The sequence below is a fragment of the Canis lupus genome, chromosome 1 (assembly GCF_048164855.1).
Source record: "Canis lupus baileyi chromosome 1, mCanLup2.hap1, whole genome shotgun sequence".
In the NCBI taxonomy this organism is placed as follows: domain Eukaryota; kingdom Metazoa; phylum Chordata; class Mammalia; order Carnivora; family Canidae; genus Canis; species Canis lupus.
The window spans coordinates 68,648,274-68,662,934 of record NC_132838.1 but is presented as its reverse complement, the minus strand read 5'-3'; the positions used below and the strand labels follow the sequence as shown (position 1 = coordinate 68,662,934).

Genomic DNA, 14,661 nt, shown 5'->3' with positions numbered 1-14,661 from the left:
ATTTCTGAACCATTATTCTAGTTGGTTATATTAAAATAACTAAATAGCAACTAATACTAGTCAATTATTTTTCTACTGGTAAATAATCCCTGTAATAAACATCTTTATTCTTACATATGCTGATGATAAACTGTGCCTCTTCACTTTGGACCAGCTCTTCTCAGACTAGTTTTTATTATCGAGCCCCTAAGGAGCCTACTTCATTATTTTTTTTCATAATCACCCCACCATGAAATCTTCATTCCACAAATATACTCTATGTATGGATGCACTGTGTGAATATATTTGCCATATACATAAAACGAAAATGGTATTTTCACCCCTCTTAGAACCAATTTTCATCCCCTTAGGGAGAAATGCGTGCCTTAGACACATATTTCTATTGAACATATTTAGCTGAGTAGATAAGTAGATATGTTGTGGCCCAACCTGCAAAATATGTATAATAACTGCCCCTTTTCCTTGGGAATCTTTTCCTCTAAAAACAAAACTGAATTAGAAAAGTCTTACTAGGCTATTTTTTCTTAAAGTCAGATACTGTTGGGTTGACACCAATTTTCTTTTTGCTAGAGTTTCCTGGGTACAGGCTCTCTCTAGAGAAATAGTCACAATCATTTCCCTGTATCCATTCTCAGGAAGCCGCCTTCTTATAAATTAGGTACAACTTCGGCAGTACATGTTTAACTGTGATTGTTAGTCAACTGGGAATTCTATTGACAAAGCTACCAGGAGAATCTCCTGTGACATTTAAGTTATTTTTCGTGATAATTGCTCCAGGAATGTTGCAGTCAGGCTTGTTTTTTGGGGGCGTTTGTAGTCAATTACAGAGTTTCCTCTGTTATGGCCTTCATTCTAATGCATCCAAGTATTAAAAGAAGTTAACAAAAGAAGGATAATTAGCTAATTAGCAGTATTTGTTTAGCACTTACTCTTTAAATACACTGTTCCATGGCTAAGTAATAAGTAGTTGGTGGTTAGGAAGAGAGAGAGAAGAAAATTCGTTCTCACTTTGCACAGGTTTAGCTTTTAAGATGAAAAAATTGATTAATATAGTATTTTTCAACTGTAGCTATGGCAAGAGACAAATTCTGGTATGCGCTTTTCATGCTAAAAAAAAATTACATCTGTAATTTAGATTCGGGATCAAATATATAAATTGAATGCCTTTTGTAGAAATGCCCAGGGTTTGAGCCTACCAAGTTAATGAGGTGATCGTTCCTGTATATAAATGGAAAAAAAAGGAAATACAAAACCAATAAAAATCTTAGCACACATCATGAAAATCCTATAGAGGAAAAGAATGGAAACTTACTTCTACTTGTAAAAAGGAATATAAATAAACAGAAAAGATAATTACAGGTATTTATGGTTATCCCTTATACAAGGCTTCAATGTTTTAATTATACCCATTGAGAGTTAAGCAAGAAAGATGTAATATCGTCATTCTATAGATTAAGAAATATGAATCAGCCAATTCAAGTGACTTTCCAATCTTCAAAATTGTTTCATTTTCTTTCTTCCTTCTTTTTTTATGTATGAGTCACTGTCAGTTTCTTATTGATCGATAAAGAAAATAAATAACAGAAGCGAGATGGACATTAGATTGCAAGTTGTGAAAAGATCATAAAGAAAAAGACAAAAATGTTACAAGTGATTACAGCCAGGGAATTATTTCTATCAGGGGATCTAGGATCCCAGCTTTGCTAAGAAAGTGGAGATGAGCCTTGAAAACTGCCTGGCTAAGCAAAGGACCAGGGCCGGGTGAGGTTTTCCCACCCATCTAAATAGACTCTGAAATTCCAGAAAGAGCTTGGTGCCCCCAAGGAATGTAAGCCAGGCTGGAAGATGGGGACTGAAGCTCCAGAACATTCTGGGAAGATAACTCAAGGTCAGATCACAGAAGCTTGTGGGCCAGTAAGGACTTAATGGGAAGTGCAGTAAAAAACCCAAAGCAAAGCATGATGAAAATATACACTTTGATTTCTAATCTTTTACTTCACTATTTATCTTTCTATTATAAGACTCTGATAAAATAAAAGCACATGTTCCAACCTAGATCAAGGTCAGTTTATATTATGTATCAGAGTCTGCAATCCAACGGACTTTGAATGGATAACATGACACCGAACTTCAAAAGAGCCAATGTCTAGCATGTGGTATTTAAAATAAATACCAAGAGTCCGAACAGCATTGACATTCAACTGACTTACATTCATCTGAGAATGCTTGCCTCTTGTAATTCACAAGAAGATAGAGGAACTTCAAAAATTTTAATAATGCATAAGAATTAGTAAGTATTTCCGTGTCTTGAGCTAGCCCTGTTTCTGTATATCAAAATATAATGAGGATGATGTGCATCAATATCATTGTCTAAACAAGGATATAACAGGAAATCTATGTGTAAAATTGATAGTTGTTGATACATATTAATTTCATTTACCTCTTTTCAAATCAGTAAATCTTTTTTCCCCCTTTGATTAAAGAAATTTTAAATTAGGAATTCTTTTAAAGCACCAGAAAAGTACATATGACAATTATTCATTATCCGTAATTTAGAGGTTAAAAAACATTAACATTTTTCCATGTGTGCGTCAGATATATTTTTAAAGGAATACTTAGGAACATTTGAATCTCATTTCACTTCTATGCTAGCCCCTTCTCCTTTTCTCTAGTTAACTACTCTTCTGAAATTAGTACATATCACATCAGTCCATGTATTTAAACATTTCTAATTTATATGCGTATCCACAAAATATAAAATTGTTTTATTATGTCTTACAACTTTACACAAATGATAGCATCGTGATGTTGGTTTTCCTCACCTCGCCTGAAGTCTCTGAAATTTATCAATGTTTAGACATGTGGATCTATTTCAGTCACTAAACTGTTTCTTGTATCAGATTTTATGAATATATTACACTTCATTTTTCTTACTTATGGATATTTCGATGTTTTCTAATTTTTATCATAACAAGTAGGTACATGTTGAACATCTTTTATTGGCTTCTTTCTACAAATTGTGGAAGTTCCTTCAGCGTGAATGTCTAGACGTGCAGTTGCTGACTCACAGGACTCGGTTATCTTAATGATGCTGATGCACTGTTGCCTTCCGAAGGGCCTACTTCTAATTTACCCAAATGACAACAGTGGTAAGCATTGCCATTTCTCCAGATTTTCACCTGGATTTGATATTATGTGCTATCTTCCCATTTAAAATTTTATCTTATGTTCAATAAGCTTCTTAAAAAGCATCTCCATTTAAAAATATCTGTTTCTACATATTATACAGTTTTTGTTGCTATTCTGAATATTGTCCTTACATTTTCTAATTGGTGAGCACTGATATATAGGAATGCAATATATTGCTTTTTATAGGCTGATTCTTGCATTCTCTAAACCAGAGAACTCTCATCTGCTTTCAATAGTCTTCTTGCTCAAGTTTTCAATGCAGTTGGACTGAGAGTGGTAAGCTCACACAGTGATCGGATATTTGTCTCTAGAACCTATGATACATATTTGTCTCTAGAACATTTGATATGATATATACAATAAAAATATATCTAATACATTTAACATTTTTTCTCTCAATCTGAACTAGCTCCAAGTTTTCTACTAGGAGCTTTGGTGGCAGGATTTCTTTTTTATCTTCTTCAAACTGAAAATATTTAATTTTCTTTAATTCTTGACAATTCTTCTCTCCATCATTTTTCGATATTCTTTCTCGCCTATTTCACTTAGTCTCTTCTTTGGTGACTACTGTTACTTATGTTGAATTTTATCCTTCTATTAGGCATGTCACTTAGCATCTCATGTTGTCATTTCTTTACCTCCCTATGTCAATTTATAGGTAATTGCCTCAGGTCTGCCTTTCTAATTCTCTATTAAGCAGTTTCTAAACTTTTGCTCAGCCCACTCCCTGAATTTTAAATTTCAACTACATACAATTTTTATTTCTAGAAGTAAATGGTATTGACTTCTTTCCCAAAGCTTCTTATTTTACTATAGTGCCCTATTTTGTACTGTTTTTTCCTATTTTTTATCTTCAAATTAGATTTTTATGATTATACAGTTTTACATATTTTAATTATTAATATGATAAAATACACTTATGTGCTTTTATGTTTATACAAATTCTTTCAGACTATCTTATTCTTCTAGTTTTTAGTGAACAAACATCCTGACTTCTGTGGCTTCTGATTTTGTTTTGTAGGTATCATCCTTTTGTGCAGTGTACTGCTTTGCGGTGAGCTCATCATCAGGTGAGGATACACTTTCTTTCCTGTGGGAATGCCACTTGCCTGACTTGTTGAAGAATTCTCACATAAAGGGAGGATAAAACTGACCCTGTTCCCATGTGGACACAGGACTGGGTATTTGCTTCCTCGCTACACACTAATTTTTTCCCCACCAAGAGCCCAAAAGGAAAAAGAAAGTTACTGTTGCCACTGCCAGCTTATAGATGGAATCTTCTAGTGCCTGTTTCACTGTCAGAGGACAATTCTAGAGTCCAAGCATAAGGGAATTCGGTTTTAATTTCCTTCCATGAGTCCAAACCCTAATGTCAAGTCCTAGAGAGGCCATTAAATCTTCCAGCGTTTACCTACAGTTTTGGGTTAAGACCAGCCTCCCACTCCCCCCCACCCCATGAACTTTGTTGTTCAGCTTTGCTTGGGCTTATGATTAACTTAGATTTCCCTCTTGGGTCTGACATCTAAAAATTTCCCTCTCTTCCCTGATTCAACATATTACACATTTATTTACTTCATTTCATCCAGCACACTTGCATTTGAACGTGACAGAGGGGTGTCCATTTTTCTCAGTATATTTTACCAGAACGTCACCTATTTAAAATTTACGATAGAGATACATTTAGATCCAAGACTTCATAACCAAGTGATTTCTTCAAGTGTCTACATACTTCAGTAAGGATGGTATTTCTTCCCAATGACAATTATTTTAAAACATTAATAGTATAACCGAATAAATGTGCACGTGTTTACTGGTTAATATGCATTTTGGAAATGAGCACTTATATTATTTTATTTGAAATTAAGTCTCCAGTATCTCAGCCGCTCAATGAAGTATTGTTAAATACCATTTTGATAGATCCATATCGTTTCAAATAACCACCTGACACACCTATATCAAATTGTGCTCTTGTAAAATGGAACGACCGACCACATTTCTTCAACATTAATAAATGCCTGTTCAGTATTTAAATTGTATGCATATTTTGTTGGAACACTGGGTATTTATTATTCTTATAAACAAGCGGCTATTGGTACTTAATTATAGTACGTTACGTGCATGCATATTGTGATACAGTTCATTTGCTATACGCATATAATTAGTGATTTTTTAAAATTATGTAGATGTCTGTTGAAATCTATTTTCTGCAAGTTTTTATCCACCACCACCAAACAAGTTTTAGTTTCTAAAGGCTTGTAGTCATCTATTTAAAACATCACACAATTGAAGGGGCAACTCTTTTAATGATGCTACTTAATTATTCTTTCACGATTTCTTAATTGCCGCTTATTGTGTTTTAATGGTCTGTGTAGAGCTTCAAGTGTCTTTATAGGAGGCAAGTTTCTTAACTAGGAGGGCAATCACTCCGTACTAGACGGAGGCAGGTGGAGAGCCTGCAGAGGGCAGGCACTAGCTCACGGAGCTTTCGCTCGCTCAGCGTTCTGCTAGTGGCTTAGCTCTCTCCTTCCAGCCTTTCTCTCTACATTTACCAAAGAAGGAAACAAAGTGAGGCCTGCATCCCTCACTCTCTTGTCACTCTTCCTTGCAAATACCAGACCTCTCCAGTGTATGAACGGTAGGTGTATATGAACACATTCCCTGTCTTTTTTCCAGTTTGCTTTCCTGTATTCTAGAGACTCGGAAGATTTCTCTTCCGTTTTAAGCTCAGCTTTTCCTGTCCTTTACCTGAACAAGTGATGAAAGCTAAAGATTTCTGTGGAGTTTTGTTAAAGAAATAAAATTCACACAAGCTACATTTTGGTAAATATTAGAGAAGATGAACAAAGCCCGTAGGATTGTCCAAAAAGACACACAGGATGGATGAAGAGCCGAGGTTTCCTTAAATAAGCAGTCACCCAGAGACTGTTGCACAGTCTTGGTCTACACTATGGCTATTTGTCATTTCAAATAATATTGGAATAAAGTGTACTACCACCTAGAAAGTTTACTATATTCCAGGACATGACAACTTTTACTGTAGATCATGGACTTTCTGCCACTTAACACAAACAGGAGTTGTATAGTTTCAGTAGTCAAAAAAAGCCCCTAAATTACCCATGATGTAACATACACCTATTTTGCAACTATTATGACATTTAACTCATTATTTCAGAGTTTCCTGTCCCAACAAATATATACATCACATCCGCACTAATACTTGTGTTATACTTTAATGTTTGTATGCACAGATACACATATAATAAATGTAAGCATGCAATTTATAGCTTCCTAGGTAAGACTAATGAATTAATAAAGATTCTGAATAAGGTTCCAACCGTGACTGAGAACAAAGAAAAAAATAGGTAATATTCATTTTTATATCAGTATGGCATTCTAACTTTTCCAATGGATTGATCATTCTCTCAACTAATATAGATGAAACCCAATGTCAATATAGATGAATCCCAATGTCATGGAACTGATTAATATAGCTAAAGGAAATCAGTTCTATCATTTTAGACTTGTGCATGCCTCTGTTTCCTCTACGTGCATAAGCTGTAGGTGTAATGCATCCCCTGGTAGTAGCCGAGTATGCACAACAAATAAAGTCGTATTTCTGAAAGTACTCTTAGGAGGAAATAGTGAGGCTTTAATCAATTCCACTAGGGCTTCTTATATTTTTTGGTAATAATACAAAAGAATGTGAATACAGTATTTTCAGACAATCCAGGTCTAAACTTCAGAAGATTATTTAAAAATCCAGAATGTAACCCCGGGTAGAATTATTTTCAGAGTTAGATACAAAGCTATGGTAGATTTGAGTGTATAGTAGCCTTAAAGGGTTGCTATTTGTAATGCTGTATATTTTTAAATTAACAGACTAGACAGGTAATGGGAGAAGAGGGGTTTTCACTCTAAAATGACACATATTCTTGGGGTGACCTGTCCTTCTTGAGTTTGTAGACTTTCACACAGATGGGAGACATTTTATAGCAGTGAACCTGGTTGTAGGAGTTATAGGAGTGGTCAATGTAGAAGAGATGGTGGATATTCACAGGAGAAGTTGCTACAATTTGCTTAATGCCAACAGACAAACAGAACAGAAAAGCAAAGGAAAATGTCTTGACAGTGGGCTTTACCGGTATATACGACATACCTTGCAGTTACAAGGTCCGAAACAAGGGTCCTCATTTGTGCTCCCGGCACCACTGCAGTTACAGGGTTTGCAGTCTGGGTAGCCAGTGTAGCCCCTGGCACATCGGTCACAGCTCACGCCTCTGAAGCCAGGTTTGCAATGACAAGACCCAGGCGCCAATCCTAAGAGAAGACAAGCCACATATCAACAATTTGAAAACAAATATAAACTGTAGCTCCTAAGGTTCTCATTACAGCAACGTTTAAAAGTCTATTTTGACACAAAAATTGATTCACGTATGTCAACAAAGAAAAGTTAAAACCACAGGGTACAGGTTACATTAGAAGCTGGCTACCAGTTGCTAAGAAGACAGCATCCTTTAGGTATCTCTAAAAATACTCGGAATGAAAAGAAGAAAGATAAAAATCTCGAAGCATCTACCAAAACTGAGGCTACAGAAAAACTGTTACAATGATCAAGGACTGATTTCCACAACTGACTGATGACACTCAAAGAATAAGCAGTGACCTGTGAAAACCTGTTGCTTCGTAACTCGGCCTATCACAAGATGGAAAAGTGCCTGGGGAGTAAAAATATACTCTTGACCCCAAAATTAAACAACAATCACTAAGTCTGACATCACTGATTACAACAACAGAAAGACTGAGAGTTCGTGAAAATAGACATTTTGGGGTAAGACATAGAAGAAAATGAAAGCAGTTTACATTTCTTTTTCTTCTTTAATAGAGAAATGCAAAAGACAATTTCTATTTGATTAGAAAAATGGAAACACAGATGAATAAATAAATACAGGTTATTGACTTTCAGAATCTGGAAAAATACAAGAGGAAATCAGTAAAATACAGTCCACTCAAAGAAAGAAAAGGAGGGGACAAACAAGCACAGAAACATTAGAAGGGGAAGGCCCACAGCAGAAGGAGAGGAAGGCTGTCAAACCCATATGCTAGTCACATGTAAATGAGCTCATGGTCTTACTGCTTCTGTTAAAACCATGGGCATGTAATGCTCAGAAGACAGACGCAAAATGATAAGAAATATTTAAAAAAAAAAAAAAGATTGTAAATCTACATCAGGAGAACAGAGTTGTAGTATTAGGAATGGCCAAAGTAGAATCCAATTAAAATAGATTCATGAGGGGGTGGCTTAGTCTGGGAAGCATTTGCCTTTGACTGGATCAAGATCCTGGGGTCTGGGGTTGAGACCCCAGGGCAAGCTCCTTGCTGAGCAGGGAGTAGGCTTCTCTGCTCTCCCTCTTGTACCTCCCCCTAGCCATCCCTCCCCTTCTCTGTCTCTCAAATAATATATAAAATCTTAAAAAAAAAAATTCACTAGGACAAGCCCTCATTTTATACTGATGACAATACAATAGAAAACATGATTTATTATGTCTGTACTCCACAAAAGCATTAATTTTAAGTACAAAAACATATAGACAACAAAAGATTTGGGAGCTCAAAGGGAAACTGGCCAAAAGTCAGTGGCTGAGAATGACATTAACATACCCACTTCAAATATTTGTAGACGAATTAGCAAAAAAAGATAAAGATGTGAATCATCAACTATTGCTGAATTACACATTATATTGAATAATACTATCTATGGTAGCTCATCATTAATCTATAAAAATGTTCAATTTCTCAAAGCAGAAATGATTTGTCTTGTTTTCTTAACATAAATTGCTACTTCTATATTTGTAACAAATGCCATACTAAATTAGGATTGAAGTAATTCTAAATATCAAACATGTTAATAGAATCATACAAAATTCCATCACCCTCAAAATTAATAAATAAGCAGTTCTTCTTATAACTCTTGGGTAAAAGAAAAAATCAAGATTTCAATTGTAATTAAATAGTTTTCTAAGTAGAACATAACAGCAGTGAGAAAGGAACTTAGCAATGTCTATGGGATGTAGAAAAAAAAAACGTAGCCCAAAGTAGAATTTCAAGCTTAAATACATTTAAAAAAATGTAAATATATTTTGGGAGCCTCTGCCTGGGTGGCTCAGCGGTTGAGCATCTGCCTTCAGCTCAGGTTGTGACCCCGGAGTCCTGGGATCCAGTCCCACATCGGGCTCCCCACAGGGAGCCTGTGTCCCCCTCTGCCTGTGTCTCTGCCTCTCTCTGTGTGTCTCTCATGAATAAATAAAATCTTTAAAAAAAAGAATAAATAAAATATTCACAAAATTTTAAAAAGATTTTTTAAGATTTTATTTATTTATCCATGACACACAGAGAGAGACAGAGAGAGAGAGAGAGAGAGAGAGGCAGAGATGCAGGCAGAGGGAGAAGCAGGCTCCGTGCAGAGAGCCCGATGTGGGACTCGATCCCAGGTCTCCAGGATCAAGCCCTGGGCTGAAGGCGTCACTAAACTGCTAAGCCACCCGGGCTGCCCTAAAAAATTTAAATTTTAATTCATGTAATTGTAAAAAAAAAAAGAAAAACCAAAACAAATAACACAGGAAAGAAGGAAGATTTCAATAATAAACAAAAAGAAAATAAGGCAAAGAGAACCTTAAAGATAATCAAAGATATCAAAAATGCATATATGATCAAAGATTACCACAAAAATGTCATAGTGTCAGTAGTTTCACAGTGTGTTCAAAACTTGAAACTCTTCCGGAGTGTCTAAAACATGGAGAGCTATGTAGTTTAGTGTATGAAGCTAGTAAAAACTTGGTATCAAAATCTAAGAAATATAGCCCCTAATAAAAGTGATAACACGGATCGCTGGGTGGTTCAGTGGTTGAGCATCTGCCTTTGGCTCAGGGCATGATCCTGGAGTCCCGGGATCTGGATCGAGTCCCGCATTGGGCTCCCCGCATGCAGCCTGCTTCTTCTCCCTCTGCCTGTGTCTCTGTGTCTCTCATGAGTAAATAAATAAAATCTTTAAAGAAGCTGTGATAACAGCTAACAAATAGCACTTATTTTATGCTAGGCATTATGCTTAGCACTATATACGACACATGGGTTAATTACGCTCAAAACCTCAACATGAAGTAGACACTAGTATGTTTCCCTTTTTACAGATGAGGAAACTAAGCACAGAGACATTAATTTACTTGCCAAGACAGCACAGCTGGCAGATGTCCTAGCCAAAACCAATTTAGCGTATGAATTTAGATAAGAAGATTCTAAATATAATACACACCAAACTGAATCTTAAAGTACATTAAAAGGATCTTCCGTGATCACAAGATTTTATTCTGATAATTTATTTTATTCTGATAATTTAAATATTGTTTAATATTAAGAAATTCACTTTTTATCATATTATATTCATAAGTCAAATGGAAAATAAATCTGAAAATTTCACTAAAGGTTGAAAAAGCAGTCGAAGAAATTAACATTTACTTCTCATGTTAAAATCCCCAGACATGGAGACTAAGTGTAGATGTATTCCATACAACGGCCATGTCTGTCTTAACATTTATTAATGTTGTGTATAATGTTGTAATATTGTAAACTAGATGTCAAAAGACCCCTCTTGGTCAGAACAATTGACAACACAGTATAAAGTTAGAGACAGATAGACAGACAGGATGGTTGTGCTGGTTTAAAATAAGGAAACTCCTTGAAGACCAGAAACCACAATTTTAAAAAAAGAGAAGAAGAGATTCTAAAGAAATAAGCTAGCCCTTAACCGGTATCTTTCCTGGAGGTGATTGACTAACTAGACTTGAACAAAGAGCACAGTTTTATGGATCAAAGACAAATTTTAGGTATTACTCAAGCTGGGAGATCATACCAGAGATTATATATATTTAAGGATCCTGAAAGGATAAGCTAGGAAATACACACGTACATGTACACACATATGCATGCACACATACACACATACACACACAATCATGGAACACACAAGCAAAGAAGAACCCAATGAGTTAGTTAGAAAAATCAAACCTCAAAATTAGGTTCATATTGGTAACAAAGGGTGCTACTAATAGATACAGAATATAAAATAAATATACTTAAGATCTTTAAAGAAAAAATTGTATTAAATATAGACCTATTTATTTATTTATTTAAGATTTTATTTATTTATTCATGAGAGACCCACAGAGAGAGGCAGAGACACAGGCAGAGGGAGAAGCAGGCTCCCTGCGGGGAGCCCGATGAGGGACTCGATCCCAGGACCCTGGGTCACGTCCTGAGCCAAAGGCAGATGCTCCACCACTGAGCCACCCAGGTGTCCCAATATAGACCGACTTAAAAGAGACTAGTGGAAAAACACAATACAGCTAGAAACTCCTTTTATAAAATATACCAAATAAATTCCACACTGATTAAAGAATTAAGTATCAAAAAATGAAATAATAAAAATTAAGAAAATGAACACATTTGTCTGATCTTGGGAAAGATAAGAGTTTTAGAATTCTAAAGGCATATAAGACATTCAACTAAAATATTCGTATATAATAATCTTGGCATAATGTCTTTATTACAGCTAAAGAAGTTTTCTGAGTTGTATTGGTGATTACATAAAAATTTTTAAAGTTTCACATATAAAAACATCTGAACAATAGTGAGACACAAAATCTGGAAGGTTTATAACAAATATAAACATAGGGTTTTTGTTTTTGGTATTTAAAGAGCTCTTACAAATCTGTGAGGGGAAAACCCATCTTATGCCAAAAGTAATCAGTTTTCTGATAATCACATTAATAGTATAGAATACCATTTCCCACTATCTGGTCACCCATACTTAGAAGTCTAAAGCATCGGACCATAACTTAGACTCTTCCCTAAGAAATCATCAAGCTAAACATGAAGATAAAAATGTATCATGGGAATGTGTCTGATTTTGTAACTCAGGTCTATACTGAGTAATATATATCTAATTATAATATTACAAATTTTGATCACTGCATTTCAATTTTAAAATTAGAAGAATTGGATCTCAAACTAAATATAACTGTACATTCTTTGAAAAGATAAAGATATAATTGATAGATATTGCCGAGTGGGTTGGAAGATCAGTGGAGAGTATAGGGATGGTCTTTTTCCTAATTTGCATACATTAGGATCTCAAAAGATGAGTCTGAATTTAATGGTAATGAAATAATGACTTAAAGGTTTTATTTAACATGATAAAGACCCCACAGATGAGAAAAATGTCTGAATAGTGGAGAAGGAAGGAGGCGGTGTGAATGAAACATTTGTCTTTTAAGATGGAATCAGTTGGCAATATTTAATGGTGATGAAAGTACTAAAAATATTATTTAGATATTGTCTGGAAGATAAGTTTTTCCAGAACTTAACAGAAGAAATGGCTCAATGTGATTAAATTTAGAAATGAGATTGGGGGGGAAGAATAAGTTGAAGAGGACACTATTGCTATTTATTGTATTCTCTTCGCTATTGTTAAAATTTTATTTTTATTATGTATGGTTTTCATAATGATTAAAAAACATTTATACATAAATGTCTTCACTAAAGCACTGCTTACAATAATCAAAATTAGAAACAATTTTAACAGCTATATAAAGTTGAGTGGGTAAGGAAATTATGGTATATCCACATAATGATGTAAAATTCAGGTTGCTAAAACCAGATTTCAGAGAAACTCTCAATGGTTAGGGGAAAAACTCATTACATGACGTTAACACAAATATTTTAATAAGAGTATTTATGATGGATTACTGCTGCATTGTATGCTTCTTTTTCTACTTTTCAATATTTTATCACTTTTTCAAAAATAACATACTTCTTAAAAAAGTACAAAAAATAAAAAGTACAGAAAAACTTTAAACGACATCACTGAAAAATAACATGATTTAGCTGTTACTACAAAAAGATAACAGGCCATACAGTGAAAAACGACCTCAACAATTCACCATTTGAGATTTGAAATAATCGGAGTTTTAATCACTTAAGATTTAAGACTCTAGGGTTTGCGTTGATAATCTTAGAGTCTTATAAAGAAAGCAGGTAAGCTAAACCGTGCCAAAGAAACACTGCCAGTGTTTTAACTGGAAAGGGACTGGAGGAAAAACCCTATCTTGTAGCCATGATTTATTTTAGTCTTTCCTAAGAGAAGCAGCCTCTCTCAGCAATGTAAAGAAACGGTTTCAGATGTGTCCTAATGTTCTACTTAACTTTGGCAAGCAACTCTCCTGGAAGTCGCTCCTAACCATTTTACTTCAAGGAGTTATTTTGGCATTTGATTCTTCAATGTTTGGAGTTCATCGTGAATTTCCATCCTCAGAGAAAGTATTTGGCTCAAATAACTGTCAGCTTCTTTCCCTTCGTGAACTCATGACTAAGACCTATTTTTAGTCCTATATGTACACGTTTTGCTTTCTACACTATTGACTACATCTCCGTGTGTGTTATCTGTTCTCTCCTCCCACTGCAGCCCACACATCCCTCCGTGAATGCTGTCTTTTCATGCTAGAAACTATAGAAACTACAAAAAACAATTCAGAGACACCTGGGTGGTTGAGCGGTTGAGCATCTGCCTTTGGCTCAGGGCGTGACCCCAGGTCCCGGGATCAAGTCCCACATAGGGTTCCCCGCAGGGAGCCTGCTTCTCCCTCTGCCTGTGTCTCAGCCTCTCTCTGTGTGTCTCATGAATAAATACAATCTCAAAAAAATTTCAGTAGATAAGACATTAAAAAATTATGTACAGCACAGATTTCTGATTGACCAGAAGACGTATATGCATAGATACGTTAATATGCATATGTGAATATACATATATACGTATATAACGCACAATAAATTATTCAACTCTTTTTGCTTTTAAAGCATTACAATTAATTAATAGTAATTGATTTACAGGAAAATAACGATTGAGATGAATAAAACACTGTTTCCTGGAGGGAACATGGATAGATAAAAGAATAAAATTATTAAGTGAATGAAATTTACTGCAAAATGTCACCCTAAAGTAATCCTATCTGGCTTTTAGTTGTCCTTTCATCAAAACAACAGCTCCTTGCTATTGCTCTCACCTCGTCGAGCACGTTTTTCATCCTTCACACAGACTTCATTTAAGGAACCAACTGGATCACAATGGCATGGCTGGCATGGTCTTGGATAACTTGGAGATACCTAACAAGCATATTAAAAGACTTTTAGTCAAATGTAATAAGAACATCAATATTTTTCAATTTGGCAAACTTGTAAGGACAAAATAAATTTAACAATGCATAGTAATAAATTATATTGAGAAAATATGTAGGAAATTATCTTTAATACATATTCACAAATTCTAAAATCCTTTTCTTCTAAATAGATACGCAGATGTAAAGAAGGTCAACAAACTTCTATTTATTTGCTGCCTATATTCAGCAATTACCAGCATTTTGCCAT

General features: G+C 35.0%; 1 protein-coding gene across 3 annotated transcripts in view; it reads right to left on the bottom strand.

The window, feature by feature from the left end:
* The window catches only part of LAMA2 (laminin subunit alpha 2), a 583,647-nt gene that overhangs the window by 330,724 nt on the left and 238,262 nt on the right, over positions 1 to 14,661 (bottom strand). For all 3 annotated transcript variants that reach the window (XM_072833687.1, XM_072833697.1, XM_072833705.1), the window contains exons 9-10: positions 14,301 to 14,400; positions 7,346 to 7,506 (exon numbers count right to left, since the gene is read on the bottom strand). In XM_072833687.1, the coding sequence (XP_072689788.1) occupies positions 7,346 to 7,506; positions 14,301 to 14,400 (261 nt within the window). The remainder of the gene's footprint in view (positions 1 to 7,345; positions 7,507 to 14,300; positions 14,401 to 14,661) is intronic.